At 35.9% G+C, this 25,732-nt stretch overlaps 1 protein-coding gene across 5 annotated transcripts in view; it reads left to right on the forward strand.

Annotated features, from left to right (window-relative positions):
- The window catches only part of KMT2E (lysine methyltransferase 2E (inactive)), a 57,907-nt gene that overhangs the window by 21,627 nt on the left and 10,548 nt on the right, over positions 1-25,732 (forward strand). For all 5 annotated transcript variants that reach the window (XM_068189658.1, XM_068189655.1, XM_068189654.1 and 2 more), the window contains 16 exons: positions 4,764-4,875; positions 5,280-5,509; positions 7,114-7,194; positions 7,368-7,426; positions 11,529-11,701; positions 12,730-12,768; positions 14,375-14,587; positions 15,977-16,107; positions 17,169-17,286; positions 17,437-17,546; positions 18,356-18,617; positions 20,446-20,544; positions 21,310-21,474; positions 22,443-22,751; positions 24,575-24,829; positions 25,013-25,157. In XM_068189658.1, the coding sequence (XP_068045759.1) occupies positions 4,764-4,875; positions 5,280-5,509; positions 7,114-7,194; positions 7,368-7,426; positions 11,529-11,701; positions 12,730-12,768; positions 14,375-14,587; positions 15,977-16,107; positions 17,169-17,286; positions 17,437-17,546; positions 18,356-18,617; positions 20,446-20,544; positions 21,310-21,474; positions 22,443-22,751; positions 24,575-24,829; positions 25,013-25,157 (2,501 nt within the window). The remainder of the gene's footprint in view (positions 1-4,763; positions 4,876-5,279; positions 5,510-7,113; positions 7,195-7,367; positions 7,427-11,528; positions 11,702-12,729; positions 12,769-14,374; positions 14,588-15,976; positions 16,108-17,168; positions 17,287-17,436; positions 17,547-18,355; positions 18,618-20,445; positions 20,545-21,309; positions 21,475-22,442; positions 22,752-24,574; positions 24,830-25,012; positions 25,158-25,732) is intronic.

Raw genomic sequence — 25,732 nt, forward strand, 5'->3', positions numbered from 1 at the left:
TGGGTGAAATAGTTTTTTTCGTATGTTACATGTCCTTAAGTGGGGTCTCCACATAGATCTTTTTGTCATCGTAGTCAAAATACACATACTTCGCCTTTACTCGTAGATCTTACTAAAGATGAGGATTTGGGACTTCTTAAGCGGTAAGGTCCTTGTACTTGTGAGCAGAACAAGCCATTTCTGAAGGTTCAAAATAGGCTTCCTGGCTTCAGAGAGTGTTTGTGTAGCTTAGAGCATAAGTATAAGCTACACAATGGGAAATGTTATTGATGGTACTGCTTTTCTGGTTGTATCTATACATGCTTTTTAGGGAGAAGGCCTGTATAATAAACCTCACAATCACGGTGTACAGATCACTCAATTGAGTTCAGTATCCAGGAGAAAAAGAACATTAGTCTTACATACAGATAGTATCGGGCCAGCCTGTACTTGTAGGGCCTGCTATAAGGTGCTTAGGTAGCAGAACCCACTCCCTGGTAGAGAAGCAGTCCTTGATTCTTGTCCAGGTATTGAAGCCTGTCAAATGTCTTTGGTTAGATGAAGTGTCTTGAAATAGAAAATGTTGTTGCTCATGCAAAATATATTGTATTCTTTTATCTGAGATGGCCTTCAGCTAGATGCTGTTCAGGTGTGCTGATACAAACAGAAACCTGAATTCCTTGAAAATTAGACCTATCAAACTGGATTGTGGAAGATTGATGTTGCTGAGAGGTTACATTTGAAGTGCAGACACATATTCAGGAAATACTCATAGTACACTTAGCTCACAGCCTAAAGCTTGGATATCCCGTCTGTCTTTGACCATTTTAGTGAGGTTTTGTTTCCCGCTTGAATAGCTACTTATTTATGGAAGTGGTGGCCCCCAGTTCTAGCTGATTGTGTTTTGGGTATTAGTAAAAAATTATGTGCTTTTTTTTTTTCTTTCCCTATTTTTTTTATTTATTACTATATGGTCAGAAACAAAAGTGTTTAAAAAGAGTGGAGTGGGGGAGATAAAGTTTTAGAGACTAATTTGCTTTCTTTGAATTGTTGCAGGTTGATTTCCTTAATACAAGTTAACTAACTATAAAAGTGACTGAGGTTTCATAAATTAACTGGCTCGCGTATTGCTTTTAGTTTCTCACTAATGCCATCTGCTGGCAACATGTAGAATATTTTGTTTCCATTTTAGATATGAACAGTAGGAAATGACTCAGAACATGAAATTGTTTCACTTGCTAAATGAAAATACTCTCAAGGCTTTTTTTTATTTAAATGTGGTTATATTTGCTTTTTTAACTGATCTAGAAAATAATATATTTCTGTTTTCAAGGTACAGGAGTGTCTTCAATAACTGCAGCCCAAGAGCATGTGAAAAGCTTTTGTGTAGAGCTTTTTGTTTTGTTCCCTGTGAACATTTTGCACAGATCTGAATTGCTGACCACAATGCTTAACGAGTATATATGATATTTTAGCAAAATACCATGGTCAGTTTATCACAGTAATGTTTGTTTATTTAAGAAATAACATTAACATTTTTATCAAGCTTCATGTATACTGTGTTGTCATACAAACGTTGCAGTTTGGATGAAAACCAAAAATACAATAAATATCTTTTAGTTATGCAGTAAGACAGCAGTTGTTTGAGGTGAAGCTGAAAAATGTGGTATGATCAGAGGGCTTACATTCTTAGTACCTCAGTCTCTGACAGAACTGGCTAATGTCCAAAATTACAAGCAAGGAAAGCCTTGTAGTGTTTTCACAGATCTGAATGCTTACATGTTTTCCTCCTGAAAACTTGCTTTCTGGGATGGCTGTAAGAATGCTAATGGTGATACGAGGGGGTGTTTGTCTGTAGTACAGTAATTAGTGCCTTGCTGTTTAGGCCCTGGTACTTGAGCTCAAAAAATGTAAAACTTGATTTTTAAGTTAGGTAGTATCTCGTGCTTTAATCATCTGTACAATAAAATATTTTGCCAGGAGGCATTTCTTCTCAAAGCTGTGTAATTCTGAGATGCCTATTTCAGAAGAAGGGCTTGACCTTTAAACAGACAGGAGCATAGAGGGCATCTTTTCTGTTTGAGGTCATGCATGTGGTTGGCAAAACCAGGAGTGATAAGGAATTCAGTAACCTGATTGTCAAAGCTGATTTTGTCTGTGGCTCTCTGGAAAAATGGAGCTCATTCTGCACTGCTTTATTGTATCTGCATCACTTTCCTGTTGACTGTAAAGAAAACCTATGGTGGTTAATTTCTAGCTTAAGTGAATGCTTTTGGAGCACCTTCCCATAGTTCTTGGTTTCTTCCTCACTTCCCCAGCCCAGTGCAGTAAGTAAATGGAATAGTAACAGTTACATTCAGAACTCTAGTGAGCATCTGATATAATTGAAAGCAGTGTATAAGGTAAGATAAGAATTTTAAAAAGGTTTTGCTGAAAGCTGATTGGGCTGTATATTTTTAATAGTTGCCTTTCTGCATCACCTGATTTCTCTCCCACCATTTTTCTGGTTTTCCTTGTTCGAGTAACGATGTGCTTTTTTCTTAGTAACATTGTTCTCAGAATCTGGTTTATGAGTGTTGAAACAGTTGGTGATAAATGAATGTTTTAGGAAGCTTTACGCTTCTGCTTCCCACCACTGTTATGCCTCTAAATATTAAGTTTTGTTCTCATAAGTGGTTTATAAGTGACGAGAGTAGAAAGAAATGGATGTAGGGTGTTTGGTGTATTGTCTTGCCTCAAATCTTGAAAGAGACCTGGACTCTCTTTTTGATTTTTGTAGTCAGTTGATGAAATACACAACCTCTCTTTTTAGGACACTTTGATTCTGGTATCTTTGACTTAATGTTCCTGTGTTTTAAGTAGCTGGTATTTAGGTCATAGTTATACTTATTTTAATGAAGGAAACACTCCTAAATTAATCCTGGATGGATTGTACCAGAAACCCCCCCCGCCTGTCCTTAGTAAGCCTTCCTGCTCTGAAAACGGGGCATTTTTCAGCAAGACCTAGGGTGAGCGTTGAACACAGAGTGGATAAGAGTACCCGTGCTGCTGCTTGTCCCACTGAGGAAATGGGAAAGAAATGCAGTAGAAGCAATGCAGTGGTCAAGACATCCTTGTTCCTGGAGAAGCTAATTTCTGCCCTAGTCATAATGGATGCGTAGCTAATGCCTCATTCACTGGCATTTTAGTTGGCTGGGTCATCAGAAGGATTACTGGAGCACAGAAGAGATGTGTGATTACTGTACAAATGTGTTGGTAAATAGGTAAAAGCAAATCAGTTGGAAAGGCACAGTTTTTTCATCTTTTGTCTTTATTTTAGTCATGAGCTAAAGTTCTAAGCTGCTTCTAGAAGCTAATTCTAACAAACTCCAAATAAAATTGTATTTTCAAGTTGTGAAATAGTGTAAGAGAGTAAATGAGGATTTTTCTGGGTTTATGAGGTAATGAAGAGCAAGTGCTGTCAGATTTGCTTTGTCTCATGCTAGTCAGAAGTTGTATTTTTAATGTTAGTACTTCACGTGATTTGTGTGCTCACATGTTTGTTCACCCTCTCAAAAAAAAGGCAGGTGATGACTGTTGGAGACAGTAGTCTTCTAAAAAAATATTTTTTTCTTTGGACTCTAGAAACTAAAGCCCTCCCCCAAAAGTGCTTTTAACTATAGTTTCTTCTTAAACAATTTTATCATTAGGGTAGTAACCTCATACAGGGAAAAGCTCATAAGAAGAAGTGGGCCACCAAACCCATTAGTAGGACACTTCAAAGAGATGTTAAAATATTGCATTTTGTCCAGAAAGTTAATGATTAATTATATCTTTTCCAAAAAGTAACAAATGTAGGTTTCTGGTGTCCTTTTAAATCAAACTAGTATTGCTTCATGGCATAGCAAAAAAGCCCCTGTTAAATATCTTAATATGTAAGAAAATATTCCATCAGTATCTATTTTAATTTACGATTCAGAAACGCCAAGTTTATTTTAAAAATCAGCTCAAGAAATTAGTAAGATATGTGACAGGAAATACAATTCACACATAATAAAAATAAAATTAGAAAACTGAGCCAGACCTGATTTGTAATGTGAATCAAGTCCACTTCAGTTTTAAATGCTGATATTTTGTGGTACCTTTTTTTTTAAAAAAAAAAGCCCCGCTTTAGTAACCTGGATCCATTTATCTTAGTGTTAATAAATCATATGGTGCAACGAGAAAAATGTAAGTTATCTCAGTCATGCACACATGAACAACTGCTCGAGAAAGGCTGTGAAGATGTAATTTTTTTGCTCAAATAGATCTTCCTGTTCTAGTATTCCTTATCTTTCTTGTTTTGCATTGTGGTTTAGTGCATATAAACCATAGTTTGTATATTGAAGAAGGCACTGCCTTTGATACAAAACCTTGTCTTGCAAATTGTACTACCTTTTTTCTTTCTATTTAAGGATAAATCAGTAGAAACTGCCTTGCCCAGATAATTTGCCCTGGTTAGGATTTCTGATTGCAGCAGGCGGGGTGGTGCCCCGCCACTGCCGCTGTGTGTCGCTGCAGGGCTCTGTGGTTGTGCAGCCCCCGGCATGCAGCATCAGTCCTTGGGCAGAATTCCTTTTGGCAGCTTCTGTTACCGCTCAATGAGGGGGCTAACGGCGACTTGCAAGTTTCTTGCTGCCCCCATATGCTGCTTTAAACAGAATCAGCAGGGAATTAATTAGAAGTTGTGCAGCGAGGACCTCCAATTTATTAATATAAATTACATAATAATTGCATTTGTTCTTCATCTGTCTTTTGCCTTGCAGACCAGAATCTGTAGAAGCTAGCCCTGTGGTAGTTGAAAAATCGAACAGTTATCCACACCAGTTGTATACCAGCGGCTCGCATTCACACAGTTACATTGGTTTGCCCTATGCAGTAAGTTTTGTGCAAAGTATTCAGTACAAAATATATTATGTAAAAATCTGCTGGTTTTATCTGGAAAAACTGATTCATGCTTATCTTTCTGTATCTTATTGGGAGTTGGGTAAGTTGGATAATAAATGGTCTATCAGAAGTTGAACATAGTGCACTTAAATGTGCAACATAATTGAGAATTTATAAAATAAGATCAAATTGGGATATAAAATATAACTATTTTTAAATATTAATTTTAAAATATTTTAAATGTATAAAATTGGGATATAAAAATATAAAATTTTAAACTTTACTACAAAAGTAAGAAGCCTAAAGTTCTTTGCCAAATGAATTCTTACATTTTGACATGAATAACCATCAGTGTTTGAGCATTTACAATTAATCACCTTTTCACAAAATTCTAGGACCATAACTATGGTGCTCGGCCTCCTCCAACGCCTCCAGCTTCTCCTCCTCCATCAGTGCTTATAAGCAAGAATGAAGTAGGCATATTTACCACTCCCAACTTTGATGAAACCTCCAGTGCTACTACCATCAGTACGTCAGAGGATGGAAGCTATGGAACAGATATTACCAGATGCATTTGTGGCTTTACACATGATGATGGATATATGATCTGTTGTGACAAATGCAGGTAATGCATATTAAAATAACTTAAAAAGTAAAAATTACTTAAGACTGCACTGAAAGTAAATGTAACTAAATGGTGTTTTAATTACGATGAGTCACATGAAATTTCCTTCCATCAAAAAAGTGCTTGAAGGTTGTGTGTTTTTCTAATAGGCAACATAGTCAGTTAAGGCCACTGATTATTTTATTATTTAATTCCGGTCAGTCTTGACTACTCATTAATTTGGTCATGCCTTTGCTTGTGCATGGCTGCTTAATAAGGGTATACCTTTTTTCCCCTCTAAAAATGATGTCTGTTATTTGTTAGTAGGGTAAAATGAAGACCTAGGCATTACTTAATGTGCATGTACTGAGTAATAGAGCATCTTGGTGAATTATGTACATGTAAATCAAATAACTTAAAGAATGCAAAATAATGTCACAGAAACTTCTTGGATATTGGTTTCTCTGTGCATGATCTTTCTGATTACTCTTCCTTTTTCAAAGGTTTCAGTTAATACGTATGAAAAGACTAATCTAGATGCTTAATGAAAAAGCTGGAGTTAAATATTTAGACTTCTGAGTTTATGCTTAAGCACCTACTTGATCATAGTGTAATAAGAGACTGCTATTGAGTACTTGGAATTGGAAAATAAGATTAGAAATTTTTAGGGCTGATATACTTAGCATGAGAAGATAAATATTGTATTTCTACTCAATATTAGCTTGTTGTTTTACATAGGGTTAATGAATGCTGCTGGATTTTTTAGATCTTTGTGTATTTATAAAGTAATAGTTATAGCTAATTAAAATATTAATTTGAACTCCATTCTTCTGTCTACTTGCATAAGAAGCTTGTTAGTAATTTCTGATGATCCTTAATTCTGATAATCTTGCTCATTATTTTGAAATGTATTAAGATGTTCTTTCAGCAGTGGAGTTGTAGGCAGTCACCAGTTAGGTAGAGTGTTTTTCCTTTGAAGAAGAGGTTCTCTTTGAGGAGTTGTGAATTTACCACAACTCTTTCCAAGTGGGAAGATAACTATTTTTGTTTCCCTCATCCTTCTAGCAGTGTAGGGCTGAGTGTAAAGTAGTAGTGTTTTAGGTTAGCCTTCAGTCTAGCAAGCAGTCTCTTCCCTGACTCTGGGAAGCAGTTAAAGCTCTTTCTATGCCGTGCAACAGTACTACCAGTTTGTAACAGTGTGTATAAAAATGTGTACTAACTTTTCTCTTAAAATATATAATGAAATCGGACCTTGTCTTAGTGTATATTTGTCTATATAGAAATATTTTATGTACCCATTTCCAAAAGGGAATTGAATCCTTTTGTTGAAAACCAAACCACTTGTTGCTATGTAAAACATAAGTCTTGTTGCTGAGGGTATTTGTCTCAATCTTGCTCTCTATTGTGATAATTTACCATTTTATTTCTGATGTTGGAGAAAAATTTCCAAGAGAGAAAACAAGTTAGCTGGCAGAGTGGTGGTAAAGATAGTAATTGAGGCAGTATTGAATCTGAGTAAAGATGACAATGAAAAAAAAAAAAGAGCAGCTTGCTTTCTCTTTGTATTGTGCACACAATTTTTAAAATTGTACTTTAAAGTTGGGGTTTTGTTTTGGTGTTTTCAGTGTCTGGCAGCACATTGACTGCATGGGGATTGACAGACAGCATATTCCTGACATATATCTGTGTGAACGTTGCCAACCCAGGTGAGTAGTTTTGTTGATTTTGAACTCTAAAATGGAATGGAACAGTGCACAACTGGTCTTTTTCTAAGTATCTGAACATTTAGTGACTTTACTATTTATTCTGTAATAGTCAATGGGAAATGTTAGAAGTCTGTCTTAATACTTAAATGCACTGATTTATTTTCTAATTTCAGGAGTTTAGATAAAGAAAGAGCAGTGCTGTTGCAACGAAGGAAACGGGAAAATATGTCAGGTGAGTAAAATTTAAAGCTCTTTTCTTAGTAAAGGTGATGAAATAAGTATAAATTACATACACAGACTTCAGAGCGCATGCATGGTTCCCACAGTTTTGAGAACCTTTAGCATATAAGGTTTAGTAAATCAGTGCCTTTTATTCACTGTATTGTTACCAAGATAACATTATATCAGAATTGTTGTAGTTCCACCTGTTTTATTAATGGTTTTCAGCACTGTGGTTTCTTTATAGCAGTGTGGAATAATTCAATCTATTGAACAGTGTTCGAGTTTCTTAATAAGCAATGTTGCTCTTTTAATAACTATATCTCCTTGGACTGAGGTGCTGAAAATAAGGCGGAAAAGCTTTAAGTTTCTTCTTTTGGAATGAGAGACAGTTTCTAAGTCTACTTTCATTCTGGAAAAAAGTTTCAGGAAGAAATCCTAATTCTTGTATGTTGGATGTAGATTGGGTGTTTTGATATGGCTCTGGATTTTTTTGGACAATGGGAAAAGTTGGTAAACCAAGTTAATACAATGTAGGTAATAGCTATATTTGAGGGTTTTTTGCCTTTGATAACCAAGGTGGAATGTGGTGCGAGTACCCGTTTTAGTGTGGGTATTTTATGCAAGTAGTTCTTGAACTTGTTCACAGGATTTCCAAACTCGTCTGGCCTAACTTGTCAGGAGTTCTGTCTGGCCATTACCAAAGCATGGTAGAATTCTTGGTTGACAACTGGTACTTTCAAGCTCTATTACAAAAGTAATAACTTGGGAGGAGGTCATCCTCCTAAATGTAACATGTTTTACTTCCAGATCATGTCTCTGAAGTAGTGGAGTGTGTGTGTGTATTTTAAGATTTCTTTTAAAATTACCACGTAGATATGGTTCTGCTTTGTATGGATTCAGAAAGTCTGAGGCGTGTGTGGCCCAACTGTGCGTCTTAGTGCAGTTGACACTTGGTGTTGTGTGGTACTAAATTGCCTAAAGTTCTTTAAAGGCCGCAATAACCTACTTACAAAACCACAGTAATTTTTTGTTTTGTCTGTTTTCATTTTAACAAAACCAAGCTTATTTTATACAGTTTTAGTTGACCTACTAGGTCAACCAAATCTAAACTATAATTTGTTTAATTAAAAATTATTTTTGTTGATTCTATTGAAATAGTAGAACAAGTAGATTTATAACTCATTTGGAGTTAATGAGTTCACTGATCTGATAATACTGTGAGGTTGAACTTGAATTTTCATAACGAACAGGGGAAGTTGATGATCAGAGCTATTTAAATAATCTCTTGGGATTTGTAGGCACACTATCTGATCATTTACTCTAAACTTAAGGGAAGAGAGATTAAAAATCTTAGGAGGAGCTGATGAGATCTTACCTTTGAAGTTAGTGTTTAACCCTCCTCAGTCTTGATGATCAGTGTTATATTAATTCAGTAGGAAAGGAAATACTAAATGGTAAAGCAAAAGTATGGAAACAGTTAAAAAGAAAGACAAATTCTGGTTCTCTTTAATCTAAAATGTGATCAAAGTGTAGTATTGATTACTGTGATTTATAATACACAACTTGAATGTCTGTGCTTGTGCCTCTTAATTTCCATTTAGCTTGGGTGAATGTACTTTATGTTGACTGCTGTACAGTTCAGTTGGACTAAGTGATTTTGGGCATAAACTTTGTGAGACATTAGTAAAATGGGCAATTTTCACAGATGATTTCGAGTAGGAAAAGCAAAAGTGGTATCAATTTGAATGGCTCTTTCAATGTTTTAGATACTCAATAGAAGCAGAATGTTACTTTTAACTTAATTATTAGTAATTTACAGGTGTTTGATAAAAGGTAAGATTACATAATTTGGATAATATTTGATGAATAAGCCTGTGTATATAGGGCTTTTCACTTAGATATGAGAATTTTTTTAGAGTAAAATGTTTTTGTTGTAAAGATTTCTAAAGAGTTGCTGGCTTAGCTGTGTTTCATCCAAAGATTAACAGTGGGGAGAAGGTAGTAGATTGGTTAGTTTGCTTCAAGAAAAGAGCTTTTAATTGAACATTTCACATGATAGAAAATTGTATGTGTTAAACTTTTTTGTGTAACCACATCATCCTTTTTTCTGGCAATGTTTTTAGCCCATTGTTCTGGGGCCTGTGGTTCTATGAGATGGTGTTGATTTTGTTTTTCTGGTATAAAAGCCCAATTCTGGTGCAGCTTAGTGTGCAGTGGATTACCGACTATGGTTTAGTGAAGTGAGCACCTTTGTTAAGCCAGTACTCACTCAGTTGTATACTGGATGTTTTGGGTTTGGTTGATGGGTTCTTTTTGGGTTTTGGGGGGGGGGGTTTTAAGATAAAATATCTGGATGTATAACTTAAACAAGGACGTTGCTGTAAGCTGTTTGGGTCTTGAAATTGACACGGTTAAGATCACTTCCTGCTTATGGGTAAATGAATCTGTGCCCATAACTTGTGAAATTTGGAGAGTTTGTGTCTTTGCTTCTGACATGCAAACTCAAGATCTCCCCTTAGTGTGCTTTACCAAGGCTTTTCAAAGTGAAAGCAAGTTATGTAGGTTAAAAAGGAGTGTCTCAAAACAACTCCAGATAATTACATGTTCGGTTGAGGTAATTATTCTTTACAGTAAGTTAGAGCACAGTGTAGACAGCAAAAAAATGTTGCTTCCCTAAGGAAGACAGTGTTTTGTGGGGTTTGGGGCAAGGGGGAGAGGTGTGTGGCTGTGATGTCATGATTCTGTAGGCACTAGTGTATGGACTACAGACACTGACGATTTTAAGTTTGCATTCTGGGGTTTCTATTTCTCAGGCATTGGTTATTCTGCTCTTTATTCTTCTTTGATTAGACATTTCTTCTTTCCGTGTGCTTTTTATGCTCATTTAGAAAATATTCTCAGCAGGGATGTTAACAAATTCAGAAAACATCATCAATTCCTAGTTTATGAAGTATAATTATGAACACCTGATAAGGTGTTCAAAAGAATAACCAAGATGGTAAAGTGGGATTGTTGGCTGTGCACAGAAGAATCCTGTTAAAGAATGTTGTGAGCAGGAAAAATCCAGAGTAACAACTAGCTGGAGTTCTTTATTTAGTAAAGAAGGTTTCAAGAATTAGGACTGCTGAGTGCACTGATTAAAGCAACATCCTTCTGAAAGCAGAAGGAACATTTTCTCTGCTGTCATATTAAGTATTTGTAAAGCCTGTTTCTGTGCCATATGAGAGAGTTTTTCTTAGTGAAGTGTATTTACTGAAAGCAGAATATTCAGAAAAGCTGCTAAAATCTGAGGAGCTTGTACTGAGCACATGCAAACAACAGTCTCTTATCTGTGTGCATCATCTCTTTTCCAATCCTCCCCATCCTTCACAGCCTTTCATCTTGACAGAACTAGGGTAATCCTGTTTCAGGTCAGGATATGTGTTTGTCTGACATAAATGCTGATGTATGCTAAATTTCAGGCTTTGGCCTTTAGGTCTGTGAGATCACGGCACAAAGAAAAAGTATCTGTCAGTTTATGTCTGATCGTCTCTTTTCCTTTGTAGCAGAATGTTACTGTTAGGGGATTTTGAGTTCAAAAGGCTTTTGGCTAAATTGACATATTAACCCTGGAAAAGGCATTTGGCAGTGCAAATTGCAGCTGAAATAGTTGATTATGACTTACATGTGATTAATTAATAGAGCTTCACAAGAAATGCTGGTCAGTCATTAATTTTAATCCCTTCTAGAATACAGTCATCTGAGAGAATACAAATGCTGTATTACAAGTAAAAGCTATATATAAGTGAACGTGTTAACAGATTTTTTTTTTTTTACCTTTTTTGTTCTGATTCTAATTTTGCTTAAAATGGAATATGGTGGTTAATTCCATTCAAAGAATGGAATTTAATCTTGTACCTTTTTTTTACCTTGCATTACAAACCTGTCTTAATTACCAGTTTCTCATTGGTCCTTCAGTTTTATGCTGTTGCAACTGTTGGTGAATTTTGCATATGAGTGCTTGGAGCATTTGTCAGTATGAATTCTTGTTTTTTGGAAACAGATGTAGAGGTAACTAGTGAATGTTCTTTCTGCAGTACTTGATTATTTACAGAATATTCTTTGTTTTAAAGATGGGGACACCAGTGCAACAGAGAGTGGTGATGAGGTTCCTGTGGAACTGTATACGGCTTATCAACACACACCAACAACAATTACTTTAACTGCTACGAGAGTTACAAAAGTCAATGATAAGAAGAGGAAAAAAAGTGGAGAGAAAGAACAGAACATAGCAAAATGTAAAAAAGTAAGTGAATGTAATTTCTCTTATTACTTTGTGCTATAAATTATAGCTATGTGACATTTCTTACCAAGAGACACTGAATTAAAAATCAGGCTATTTTCCTACCTGTTTTTAGCTTGAAATCTGTATATACTTACTCTGTAGTAAATGATAGTCTTCCTGCTTGCTTGACCCCCACGACTCCTCCTTATTTCAAGTTAATATGTCCTGCCTGGGCATGTTCGGTTTTATAACTGAAGCAGAATCTCACCACAGGAATTGCATTTACTGGACCATTTGAAATAGTTAGAGGTGGTGCAGAACAGGGTTTGGGTTACCTGAAAAAGAATTCCTTGGAAGTCTTCATTTGTGGTGGTTTTAAGTACAGAAATGTTTGCCATCAGTTGTCCTGACGTGACTCCATTTATTTGAGTAGAAATTATGTGGAAGTGTGCTGTCAGAAAGCTAGCTGCCAAACTAATGAGAGTAGAAAAATACTGACATTATGCCGTTTAGCTACAGATGTATAAATATGTGATGTATAATATGTGAAGACAAAACATTTGTGAAGAAGTAAAGTACATGGGACTTCCTAAACAAGTGGTTTTTGTAGTTGATTTCCTTAGCTTGGATGGGAATTTTGTTCTTTAAAACTTCAAAGTCAGAATAAGTTATTGATGTCTTTTTGGAAGTTCTTAGTAAAATGTTTCCTTTTGATTGAATAATTCTCAATACAAATCCATTGCCACGTATTCTTCTGTTACTTTGGATATTTTGGCTTGGATTCTGAAATTCTGGAGAAACAAGTTGTAACATGAGAGAAAGGTAGAGGTATCTGACTGCTGTGCACTTAGGTAGGAATACTGAATGGTTTTTAAAATACATTTTGTGAGATGTAACCTCTTACCTTCTTGAGATTTCAGCTTAGTTTGGTCTGTTGTTTTTATCTTTCATGTTTAATTGAAAAGTTGTTAATTCATTAATAGGTTTTCAATTCCTTAAGAGATTTTGTATTTCCTCCAGTGAATATGAATATCTTAATTTTATTCCAGGCATTTCGAGAAGGATCCAGGAAATCTTCAAGAGTAAAGGTAATGCGATTTTTTTTGGGGTTTTGTTTCAGACCTTAACTGTATATTACTTAAATAATAAACATCAGTAGTATAACTGGGGCTATACACTAAGAACTATAATGTTATCTTCTTGGTAACTAATATATTAGGTATGCATCACAGTGATTTTAAATTAAGGTATGAGCACTACGTCTTTGTCCTGCAAAATTAACTGAAATAATTAGTGCACATTTTTATTTCAAGAGCCAGTGGATTAATTGGGCCTCATGTGTGCTATGCAAGGGAGTAAAATTGAGTGAACGCCTCATTTGAATTTAGTGGCTCCAGCTTTTCATAATTGTTTAGCAGTGAAATAATGAAATAACTATATTGAATTTGAAAGCTAAGTTAGTGGTTGTGCTCTGTCAAACCTCCATCTACACCTAGTGGGACTCCTGTATTTCTGGCAGGATTTTATTCACTGGTACTGGCATAGTCTGAGGGAATTGTATTGGGATGTCTGCTTTGTAAGATTTAAATGATACAGCAGTCTTTTAAATTTTCTGTGACATAAAAATATGCATGGTGTGAGAAATAGATATTTCCATAGTTCATTCATTCTTGGAATATATAAAAACAAGTGGGATGCAGTTTATGCTTCAAATGTGTAAGATGTACCTTGGGAGCTGTGAAGATGGAATTGGGGAAGAAAAATCTCTAATTTTGTGGGGGTTTTTTAATATGGTGCTTGTAAGGTTCCATTGTTTTTTCATGGTTGTCTTAGCATTACACCTTTGAAATGCTGTTTGTGTGTATGGTTTTCTTCATGCACAAAAGAAATGTAACCAGGTAAATTGAATTGCTGAACTACTTGTGTTTTATTAATGTTTAATAGTGTCTCTGCTCAGGTGGATAGAAAAGGGAGCGTTGGCTGGCTGCTGCTGTCCGTAAGGAGCTTTGGTTGGCTGCAGCCTGGCTGCTGCTTGTGAGGTCTGGAGGTACAATGGCACTTTCTTTAAAAGTGAAAGGATCTGAAGGACTGCAGAAGGAAATTGTATAGTGAGGAGCAGTTAAGGAGAGAACAATTTTGTGTGTAAAGCCTATAACATTAGAGTCGCAACCTTAATGTAGCAGGTGTACAATTAGTTACGTTTAGTAAGTTATGCAGCAGAAGAAAAGATACAGCATGATCTTTGAAGTTGAAAGGGGAAAATCAAGTCTGTGTATTACAGGATAAAAGCTGGAGTTCTCCATATTTGCCTATGTTCACAAAAGTTGAGTGGGCCAGCAGATCTGACCCTCCAACTCCTGCTCTTAGATTTGTGATGCAGTGCAGTTATGGGAGGAAGCAATGTCACTCTCCATTCTCATCCCACTAAGAGCAGGAATCACTTCTGAGGAGGGAAGGTATTCCTGAACTTGGGTGACACTTACTCAGTAATAAAATTCTTGAAAGGACAAATGTAATGGGACTGAATTTAACTCAATGTTTTTATGTAATACAAAGTTTTATACCAGACTTGCTAAAAAACCCAATCCATAAATCAGTGGCGTGCCTTTGCCCATCGTTTTGTGTCTTGTAGAATTTTTCTTTTCATTTTTATATCTTGCCTTCTAATATCTGGTCATTTACTTCAATTTTTAGGGCTCAGCTCCAGAGATTGATCCTACCGACAGTTCGAACTTTGGATGGGAAACTAAAATCAAGGCATGGATGGATCGTTATGAAGAAGCAAATAATAACCAATACAGCGAAGGTGTCCAGAGGGAGGCACAAAAAATAGCTCTCAGATTAGGCAATGGAAATGACAAAAAAGAAGTCAGCACCAGCAATCTGATATTCAAACCTCCAGTAGAGGTAATGAGCTGTGCCTTGTTGTGTTACTGCATGCTGTGTTTGTGCCGTGACATTAGATGCCTTAAAAAAGCCCCAACCAACCAAAAAACCCCATACCAAAACAAAACAAAAAAAAAACCTCACAGGAAAAAACTCAAGAAAAGGGACTTCACATTCACTTCCTGTTCCTTATCTATCCAGATTTGAGCATCAGAATTTTAACATATTTTTCATATTTTTATACATTCTGTGCCACCCCAGTTATGTTTACATTTGCATATCATTTATCCTAAAAAGTAGCTAAGGTGTTAGTCTCAGCCTGGCCGTTGGGTTGCCCTTAGACTGTCTCTTGACACACAGTCAGCTTTAGTCAACTTTGCTGCTGTTTCTCTCTGAGGGATACCTGGATTAGTTAGAGTAGAAAAAACCATTGAAACGGAATTATTTTTTTTTCTCCTACTATGTATATCAAGATATTCATTGCCTACATTTTTCTTAAGGTGTGGTAAGTGTTCTGGACGTTCATGGGTGGTGTTTTTGATACTGATTCTTTTTAACTTGTGATCCTGTAATTTCTAGTTTATGAAGGAATTGTGCAATGCCTATTTCTAGCCTTATTTATCAGAAACTTACCAGTTACTTACAGGCTTAAAATCAGAGCCATGTAAAAAACTTAGCATTTTGTAGCAGAAATCTTGAGGAGTAGTTACTGTAGCAGATTAATGGAAGCATCTTTGCTTCTTTTTCTCAAAGACCATCATGGCATATGGGACACCCTCCTTAGAGGAATATCCCTACTTACAGAGCCTTTTGCCTACATAGAGGCTACTTCCTTTTTCATTGGTGATGACAGTTATGAGAGGTGTGAGTTCACTAATTGCCAGGGTATGTATTGGTTTTTAATTAAAGCCATCCTTCCATCTAAAGATATGAAAATGAATTTGGAAACTCTGTCAGGATTCTTTTTTTTTTTCAATTATTATGTTATTTCCCTGTTCTGATTTTTCTTTAATGAGTTGTGAATGTTGTTTTATGTCTGCATGTTTTGTTTTGTTCAAAGGAATTGAAGCTTTTTGAAAGAGTTGTGCAAAACAATGCAGCAATGCATCCTAGTCATGGTGAGAGTTAAGTGCACTAAAGGCTGTAGTACTTGAATTGTAAGAACATGAATATATTGGTTTTCAGCCATGTCCTGGAGAGCTAGGTCCAAAGCATTCCTTGTATCTAAATTGATAACTAATGCTAGGTGAGCAGGACAGCTTGGTCAGTTCAGTCTGCAAGTTTAATTACTAAAAGAAGGGGCTTTTTTAGTTCATATAAAATTGTTTAATAGTTGTGAAAGTCTGCTATTAATAATAATGGAAAAATGGTAGAAAGTGAAAATTCATAAATTAATCTATGTCTTTACAGAGTTATGTGCAAAAAAACAAGAAAATTTTAAAGGCTGCCAAAGACTTGCCTCCCGATGCACTTATTATTGAATACAGAGGAAAGTTCATGCTGAGAGAACAATTTGAAGCTAATGGATATTTCTTTAAAAGGTTTGTTCATTCTTAATGTTTCGGTAAAGTAATTGTTAAAATGGTGTTTGCAAACTGTTGCTTCAAGTACAAGTGGATCTTAGTTACCAGCAGTGTCTTGTATTTTACTTTGATTAAAAGTAGTGACAGCTGGAATCTTCTCTGTCCCTTTCTCTTCTGGATATCCTTCCAGATTTGTTCAGGAGCTAGTTTTCTCTTTTTTGTTCCTCCCTGATTACAGGATTCCTGCATGCTCAGTTGGGTAGTTGTGCACCTTGAACCAGGTTCTGCCATCCTGAAGTAATTAATATATTAATGGTAAAGGCTTTATCTTTTGTGAGAGAAATTGATTTTAAGTTCACAAGGCTGAGAATGAAATTGGGCACAGCTTAGCTTGGGGCCTGTGTTTTACTGCCAGAATTCTCTAGTTAATTTACTGAGCTGTGTGTGACTGCTTCCTTTTCCTGTGGATTGGTTTTGATGCTGCTACTAACTGCATCAACACACCTACTCGGGAATTTGCCAAAGGCCTGTTGGAGGAGATAGAACACCCAGCTTTTACTCAGTAAAGATAGAAGGGTTGGTTCCTTGGCACTTGGAATAGCAGAACTTAAAGCATGACTTCACGCAGTATTTGGAGGCCCCTTTCCTTCAGGAGGGTTGGTGCTAGTGATGCTGCAGGTGCTAGGCAGGGATGTGGTGGTCTTACTTCCTTTAAAAATTATTCTGTGTGGTACCTAAATTTCTGAGTTTCATTTTGGGGCCTGTTATGAACAAAGGTTAAGAAATTTGAAAAACTTTAACTGTGTGTCTTCCATGTCTAGTGCTTGCTCTGTTAATGTTCTCCATGTAGATCCTATGCATATGATACGGGGCTGTAACTCCATCTCTGAGAATATATGTGGGGAATGTACTGGCTAAAATCATGAAGCTTAAATATAAACATTCCATTCTTAGATTAACCTCCAGATTTGGCGTATTGTGCCAATCATCATGTTACAAAGCTGACCAATAAGGAGAACAAGCACTGTTTAGCGTCTTCAAAAATGATTAATTTCCCGGTTTTCTTGTGTATTTTTCAGGCCATACCCATTTGTTTTGTTTTACTCCAAATTCCATGGGCTAGAAATGTGTGTTGATGCAAGGACTTTTGGAAATGAAGCTCGGTTTATCAGGCGTTCGTGTACACCAAATGCAGAGGTGAGCACGTTTGGAAAGTTAACCTAGGTTTTCTTTATTTAGGAATCTCCTTTTCCTTGAGATTCCTGATAATTTGAGTAATCCCTGCAATTTTTATACAAGAACTTGAAAGTAATTCATGATAATATAATAACATTCTCTTGACTATAGGTGAGGCATGTAATTGAAGATGGAACAATTCATCTTTATATTTACTCCATCCATAACATTCCAAAGGGAGCAGAGATTACCATAGCATTTGATTTTGATTATGGAAATTGGTAAGTATTTGAGAATGCTCTTCTAAAATACATCTAATGCTCATTAAGTTACTTTGCAATTTGGAATGGCTTTGGTTTTGTATATTTACTTTCTTCCATGTTTTAATAACACAAGGCTCCATTGTATTTACAATGAACAACATGTGCATGGGCAGAGTTGTGTATTTTTATTACTGCATTTCTGTGGCCTGCTCTTAAGCCAGCTTGGATGCAGTGCTGTGCAGAATGCCTTTGCTACTTGACCTGAACTGTGTATGACCACAGAGCACGTGTGGTAATCAACATGGGTTCAGAGTATCTCCAGATAGTGAGCACTGTTAAGAGTTGTAGACATACTCCTTCTAAAAATACACAGTAGTTGTGTTTAGTACCTGACAGCCTGTTTCAGTTGAACAAGTTTGAATTTCAAGTGGAGCTTAAAATTGTGCAAAGTGACTCTGAGTTTGGTGTGCTCGTGCTGTAAATAGTGTCTGCCATCTTTGCATATAAAATGAACTCTCTGACTTCATGCATCTGTTTGTTTTGTGTTGGTTATATTTCCACCTAGGATTATACTCAGGTTTTAGATGTCTTTTGTCCTTCAAGCAGAATACTAACCTTGAATTTAAGAGAATTCTCTGTGGCAGAGCTAAAGAATTAACCAGTAGATAAGGTTTTTGAATTACAGTAGTGTTGTATATTGTGATGAAAACTTGAGTCATCTGCATTATAGCAGATGTTTAATGTGAAATATCAGTGATTTAGTATTGAAGGGTTTAATTGCTGTACAACCTAATCAAATATGCCTTCTTGCATTTAATTACTTGCAGTAAATACAAAGTGGATTGTGCTTGCCTCAAAGAAAATCCTGAGTGTCCAGTTCTCAGACGTTCCGAGCCTACAGAAAACATCAATACTGGATATGAAACTAGAAGGAAAAAAGGAAAGAAAGAGAAGGATGTTTCCAGAGAAAAGGAGACTCAAAATCAGAACATCACATTGGATTGTGAAGGAGCAGCCACAAAAATGAAAATTGCAGATAATAAACAGAGGAAACTCTCTCCCCTCAGGCTCTCCATTTCTAATAATCAGGTACTGACACAGAGATGCTCAGAAATAAAAATTTTAACTAGTCACTGAAGAACAGTGTGGAGATTTATCAAAAGTCAGAATGATGGATAAGCTGTTTAGAATTTTATGTATTACTTTCAGTTTTCTTTAATATTCAGTTGTAATTAAAGGAACCTTGGACCTTTTTCCTCTGAATGTCTTTGTGACTCTCTGATGTGAAGGCCTTATGTCATGGTTTCAGTAGCTCCCAGTCCACCCTGAAGTGCCTTTTGGTTAGTTTGCCCTTTTGGTTAGTTTGGTTACTCAGAAGTATTTTCAGCATAGCAGTATATAGCCCTGCTCTTAAAACAGAACTCCAACCCAGAATACTGAGTGTTGACTGCAGCTCCATTTGTAATGGAGCTCTGCAGCTCTATGTTTAATTCAGCTGGGAGGAGGAAAGTGTGTTTTGAAACTAAATGTGTAGGTAGTATGGCAAAGCTACCTAGTAATGTACTGTGATAGTAAATTTTAAATTAGGTGGTTTTTTTGAGTATGTCAGTTTGAAAGAACTGTTGGGAGGAGGGGTCCATGACACAAATAATTTTGCGGAGCAGCTATTAAAGATAACTATTCAACATTATTAGATTGTTAGCTTAATAAGTGTCTACATTTTTTCATTTTGAGGGTGGTGGTGGTGATTTTATTTTTATATTATGGTTTTTTGATGATGATTTAGAGGCAGAAAAAAAGGAGTTATTCTGGGAGGGAGCAATTCCTAGTTCTTTTAACATTATTTTAGGACTGAAGGAAATAAGGGAAAAATGAGCATACTGACACCCAGGTTTCCTAAGATGATAAATAGCTTTAAAAAGCCTGGAAGTCCTGGAGGTGTTCATGTGACTTACAGATTATGGTCTCCAGAGAAGGTAGTATTTAAACTTTCTCATCTTGAGAGCGATTTTTGATCAGAAGTGATTTTTGATTTGTGTTTCGCGTCATGTTTTCAAGAAGTGATAGCTGGTATATGGAATTTTCTCCCGATCTTTTAATGTAATATACAGTGCTTATATAGAACATTCACAGGAGAACTTGTATTGTTTTTCAAAATTGAAGAGTAGCAATTGTGGGAAGAATAAAGCTGTTAAAAGTACGTTTACATTTTCCCATACACTTTCTTTATGGTAGCGTGATATATATCACCCCAGGAAAAAACCTACTAATTGCCTGGTTTCTGTGTTCAGATATATATTTTAGGACAAACTTTCTATCTTTGTCTAGTCCTTTATGTAAAAGTGAAATTGCATATAGGACTAGTGAACACTTAATTAATTTCAAAGTTATGCTTTCATGCTTGTTTTTTCTTTCAAAACAGAAAACCATTGTTAGTTAGGTAGCTTTTGTGTTTCCATATGATGTGGCACCATCATTAGATTATATGGTGAACATTCAAATGGAAAATGTGACTTCAGTTGACTGTACTTCAGAGCTGAGTAAAACTTCTGTGAAATTGATAACATGTACTTTGGCATTCATTCTATTTCACTAAAAGGAATACTTTTTTGTGAGTGTATAATATAAAGCTCCTAACTATAACTGATTATAAAGTGGTTAGAGCCGTGGCCATTGTTAGTGTCCAAAAGTTTCCTTTGTTTTGAAGGTTTAATTCTGATAATACTTTTTGCTTGGTGGGATGAGGGAGTGGGGATGGAACACTTTGCATCCTGATTTTTTTGGTTTGGTTACTTCTCATCTAATGGTCTGAAGATTCTTAGTTCTGTGTTAGTTTAGTTAGCTGTCTTAGCTTTTAGTTCACTCTAATTTGCAAGAGGAGTAGCACTTCTGTAACACAGTCATTTCCATCTTGCAGGAGCCAGATTTTATTGATGATATAGAAGAAAAAACTCCCATTAGCAATGAAGTAGAAATGGAATCAGAGGAGCAGATTGCAGAAAGGAAAAGGAAGATGGTAAGTTGGGAAGCTAGTAGCTGCCTAAAAGGCATCATTAAGGCTTAATGACACCTGCTCTTCCCATGCTGATTGCTGCCTTTTTGTGGGCTTGTACAATCTGCACATGTGCAATGTCATATCCTTATATGAACTTTTCCTTAAAATGCAAGGCTTGCTGTTTGAGAACAGTTCATCTGGGTTCATTGCTGCATTCTGACAAAAATCTGCTTTTATCTTCAATTGTATATAATTTTTTTGTGTCTTCAGATGATTTCTGCAATGCCTGTTTTAGATCTCATTATTTGCTCTTTATTATTGCTTGTGATTTGTAATGGCCATTTTTACAGCTAGCATTGGGAATCAAGGTTTTCCCCTATTTTTTTTTTTAATTCCCTACTTGAATAAAAAGTCTCAGAAATCCTCATTTTTGGATTTTGGTAGAACAGTGTTAATAAAAGTAGCATCTTAAAATCTGCTTTTTTTTTTTTTTTTTTTTTTTTTTTGGTTAATTATGAAAAAAATTAAGCAAGTTCTTAAATTCAAAGTAGGATTCTCTTGTTTGTCCAGCTGGTATGGATGCAAGTCTGTCTTCATAAGTCTAGTATTTGCAGTGATTGTAACATGTCCCTTTAATCTGAGCTTCTGCTGAACTTGATCTTCATGTCAGACATATACTGGACATGTTTAGAAGTACTTAAAAAAATAGGAGCAAGAGTAATTACATATTTATATATATGAAAGATTTTGACTAAAACTGATCATGATTATTGTTAAATCCATCAGACAAGAGAAGAACGGAAAATGGAAGCTATCCTGCAAGCTTTTGCCAGACTAGAAAAAAGAGAAAAAAGAAGAGAACAGGCTTTGGAAAGAATCAGCACAGCAAAAACGGAGGTTAAATCAGAATGCAAGGAAGCACAGATTCTCAATGATGCTGAATTTATTCAGGTAGTTATCTGGAGCTTTATTTTAAAGCTAGCTTTTAACGTTGCATATTTTGTCAATTTGGATGGCAAGCTGCATGTTAAAATGTATGAAATTTTTCTTTTTTCCTCTGAACTCAGATATATGTAACCAAAATGTTCTTTGACATTGCATTTTATTAGCTCCTGATTTTTTTTCCAGGTAAGATACATATAGAATTCTTTATTGAAGAATTTCAGTTACATAAATTTATGCAAACATAGACACACACCAGCTGTGTAATTCAGTCTGTCTTTGAAGTTCAGGATAGAAGCATTTATCAGTCTTGACTTTAGCCACAGATGGTGACTATCCTTAGTCACCCTCTGTAACTAATGGAGAACAATTTGTTTCTTCAGTAGGTTTTTCAGGACACATTATATTATAATCTTTTTGTTATTTTAAAGGAAATGAGTTTGTAAAGTCTGGGTTTTTTCTGAGTTCTTGCAGATGATACCTACTGTTCTATAAACAGTTTTTAACTCGGTTGTTAATGGATGCTTCTGAGTTTGCAAATATTCATATAATGACTCTCAGTCCAGGTTGTTTCCCTGAGCTGTGTGTCAGCATTCTCTTAAGTACCTTTTGTGACAAAGCTAAACACCTAGTAAACTATGAATTGCCAAAAGAATATTGGACTGAAAGACATCATGATATAAGCAGTTGATTTCTAACTTATGGATGAATGAGTGCCAGTTCTTACACAGATCTGTCATGATCTGACTGATGATGGCTGTGTGTGAACACTGCTGATTGGGAGGAAACTGCAGGAAATCCTGTCATTTGCCTTCAAGAAGGAGAGAATTTTTGTAGTTCTGACAACAAAAATGAGATTGTGACTTTTTGGACTTTCTTCTGTAAAAGAAGAGGGAACTGACTTTTTTTTTCCTAAGAAAGATAAGTAGCTCTAAACGTGTATGGGATCTGTTTTCTTGACTTCTGTCTTGTCCCAGGAACCGGCAAAAGAAGAAACTGCCACCAAGCCCACCCCAGCCAAAGTTAATAGAGCTAAACAGAGAAAAAGCTTCTCCCGGAGTAGAACTCACATTGGACAGCAGCGCAGGCGACACAGGACGGTCAGCATGTGTTCAGATATCCAGCCCTCCTCACCTGATGTGGAAGTAACTTCACAGCATAACGAAACTGAGAATGCAGCACTGGTAGCTGAGCCTGAAACAGAAACTGTTGTTACAGAAATGGTTACTGAAACAGAAGCTCCAGCACTTAGTAAATGCCCTACAAAGTATCCGAAAACAAAGAAGGTAAGTCTCTTGAGGGATGGGGAAAAGATGGACCTTAACAGAGTTTTTAAAAAATTATAGGCTGCTTCATCAGTGTGCAACTGCATGTATGGGGTTTGTTGAAAATGTTTACTCATTTCTTGAAAAATCACCAATGTATAGTCACTCTTTGGTAGTACATTAAAATATATGTAATATCATTTGGTGGAAGTTAGTTTGGATTTAAGACACTTCCAAAATACATCTTCAGAGCAATTTTGGAACAAAATGTTTTCTAAATGAGCTTCCTAAATGGATTGAAATAATATACATTAACCAAAATATAATTAAAGCTGAATTTAAAGAAAAATCCAAGGAAATAAAAGTTGCCTTTCTTCCTTTGTTCATTGTATGCTTCAGATAGCAAACAATATCTCCAAGGAACTCACTAACTCCTGGTACTTCTCAGATGTCTGTTCTGAAGTCAATAGATCTAAACACCCTGAATGTGTATGTGCATGTTTGGAGGAAAAATTCTTTGCTCTTTAATGCTTTGCTTTTAAATTTCTTTCCATTAGCCTGCATTGTAAAAAAGTTGTATGAAATGGCACAGTATTAAACGACACTCAGAAATCTTAAATCTGCAAGTGCAACTAAAGCAGTACAGCTTTCTGCTTTAAACTTTGCAGAACGCATTAAAAAGTATTTTTAGTGTGATTTACAAGAAGTCCTGAAAATTTTAATCAGTGGAGGAAAAGGGGGGGAAGGTCATAGGTCAAAACTTCTTGTCAAAAGAAAAATAACAATTTAAGATGGTTTTTTATCTTGAACCCCCAAACATAATTTAGATTGTTTCTTTCCAAAACTACTTGAGTCATTCTTAACACTGCCTTTTTGCATCACTGTTCCATTCTTGTGAGGGGGAACACTTCTTCCTTTCTTGCCTGTTGCATAGCGGAAAAGAAGGAAGATATCCTTAATACTCTGAAACAGCAAAAAGTGCAATAAAATTCAGGCTTCAGGTATCTGTGAAATGTCTTTGCATTGCATCCAGTGTGCTCTAAGTGTAGAGAAGGTCTTGCTTTAAAAATTAATTAAAAAAATGGATTTTTAAAAGACAAAATAAAATGTATTAGGATAATTTGTGTTAAAGCCTTAATGTCATACTAATATTATTTAATGTTCCGTGTCCTTAATTTTGAAGCACTGTAAAATCCAGGAGGTTGGTTTATCTGTTAATGGAAACTAAAATCTACTGGCATATTTTTTTAAAAACACTGAACTACCTAGGAAAGACTAGCCTTTTTAGACCAGTGTGTCTTTGTATTAAATCACACCACATTTACTACTACAGTTGAAGGGTGTTGAAGGCAGCTGCCTGACATGTTGACTGAGGCACAGTCCTGACAGTGTGGAAATCTGATGAGGGACTTTAACTTTGCTGTTAATGTTACATTATTTCTCCTCAGCCTGGGTGGTCAGGCACAAGTTAAATTTTGTTTTAGAATTCTGTTAGTAAATTGACATTCTAAATATGGTTGATCTGGGTACTTGCATTGTAATGTTCAGTAGAATTAAATGCAAAAGAACTAAGTGTAGTTTACAACAAAAGAAAACAACTAAACACCCCCACCCCTCCCCCAAACTGGTGTGTAAGCAAATCTGTACTGATTTCTTCTGCTGTTCCCATGATTTCACTAAAACTGAGCTCATTCTTGCCAGGTATTCTTAGACTTGGAGCCTGGAAACCAACTGTTTCTGATTTGTGCAGTAGTTGACTAGATGAGTAATTGAACTAAACACTTTGAAAAAGCCACTGGTAACACACTCATAAACCACTAATTTTTTTCTCTCTCTCTGTTTAGCACTTGGTTAGTGAATGGTTAAGTGAAAAGAGTGATAAAGCAGGGAAGCCCACAGACACTCTACCAGAAAGGCCTCTACGCATAACCACGGACCCTGAAGTTCTGGCTACTCAGCTGAATTCTTTACCTGGTCTCACTTACAGTCCACACGTATATTCAACTCCAAAGCACTATATCCGTTTCACTTCTCCATTCCTTTCAGAAAAGAGGAGGAAAAAAGAACCTGTGGAAAACATTACTGGCTCTTGTAAGAAGGTAATGAATGCTTCCCTTCATTCTGGTGTTCTATCCCACATTTATTAAAAAGAAGTCTTTATTTACTAACATAAATTCAGGCAAAAAAAGCAGGCAGTTTGGCAAACCAGTCATGTTACATATTTTGAAATGTTCACCAATGAAGTTTTAAGTTGCTAATTGGAACTTCTTGTTGTTTTACAGCGTTGGTTGAAGCAGGCTTTGGAAGAAGAAAATTCAACAACGATTGATAGATTTAATTCCCCATCACAAGAGAGATCCAGAAGTCCAGCCATCAATGGTGAACATAAAAGTCCTTTATTACTGAATGACAGCTGTTCCTTAACAGGTGTGAAGCTTTTGTAAATACACTAAATAAGAGCTATGTTGAAGCAGCTGATTGTGGAGCACTTTGTTTTTAAATTGACAAGTTGATGAAAATTCCAGGGATATTTGCATGTTTTCCTGATACTTTCTTAGAAAGAATTGCTTAGTTGCATAGTGTTTGGGAGTTTTTCCCCTATTAATGTATATTGGATAACAAGCCATTATATATCCTAGCATTTACAATCAACAAAAGACTAATGGTTTTGGTATTAGTATTAAGAGGTCAGGTTATAAATTTAATTTTCTATGCTTTCTGTATACTTAGAATCCCTTTAAAACTCAGTAGGCCAGTGTAGCATACGGGGGGAAAAGCTGTGTAATATTGTAGGCATAATAGAAAAACCACCTTTTAGCTGAACAGTCTTAAAAATGTGTAGAAGTTGACTTGGCCTCCTCTGGAGACATAGGCAGTTCTTCCCAGCATCCTAGCACATGGAATTCAGTTACTGATGTATCTGTAGGCTGTTAAGAGTTTATTTTTCAGGAAGCCTGTAGGCTGTTAAAAGTTCATCTCTCAGGAAGCCTGCCCTTCAGAGA

This window comes from Anomalospiza imberbis, chromosome 5, assembly GCF_031753505.1.
Source record: "Anomalospiza imberbis isolate Cuckoo-Finch-1a 21T00152 chromosome 5, ASM3175350v1, whole genome shotgun sequence".
Lineage (NCBI taxonomy): Eukaryota > Metazoa > Chordata > Aves > Passeriformes > Viduidae > Anomalospiza > Anomalospiza imberbis.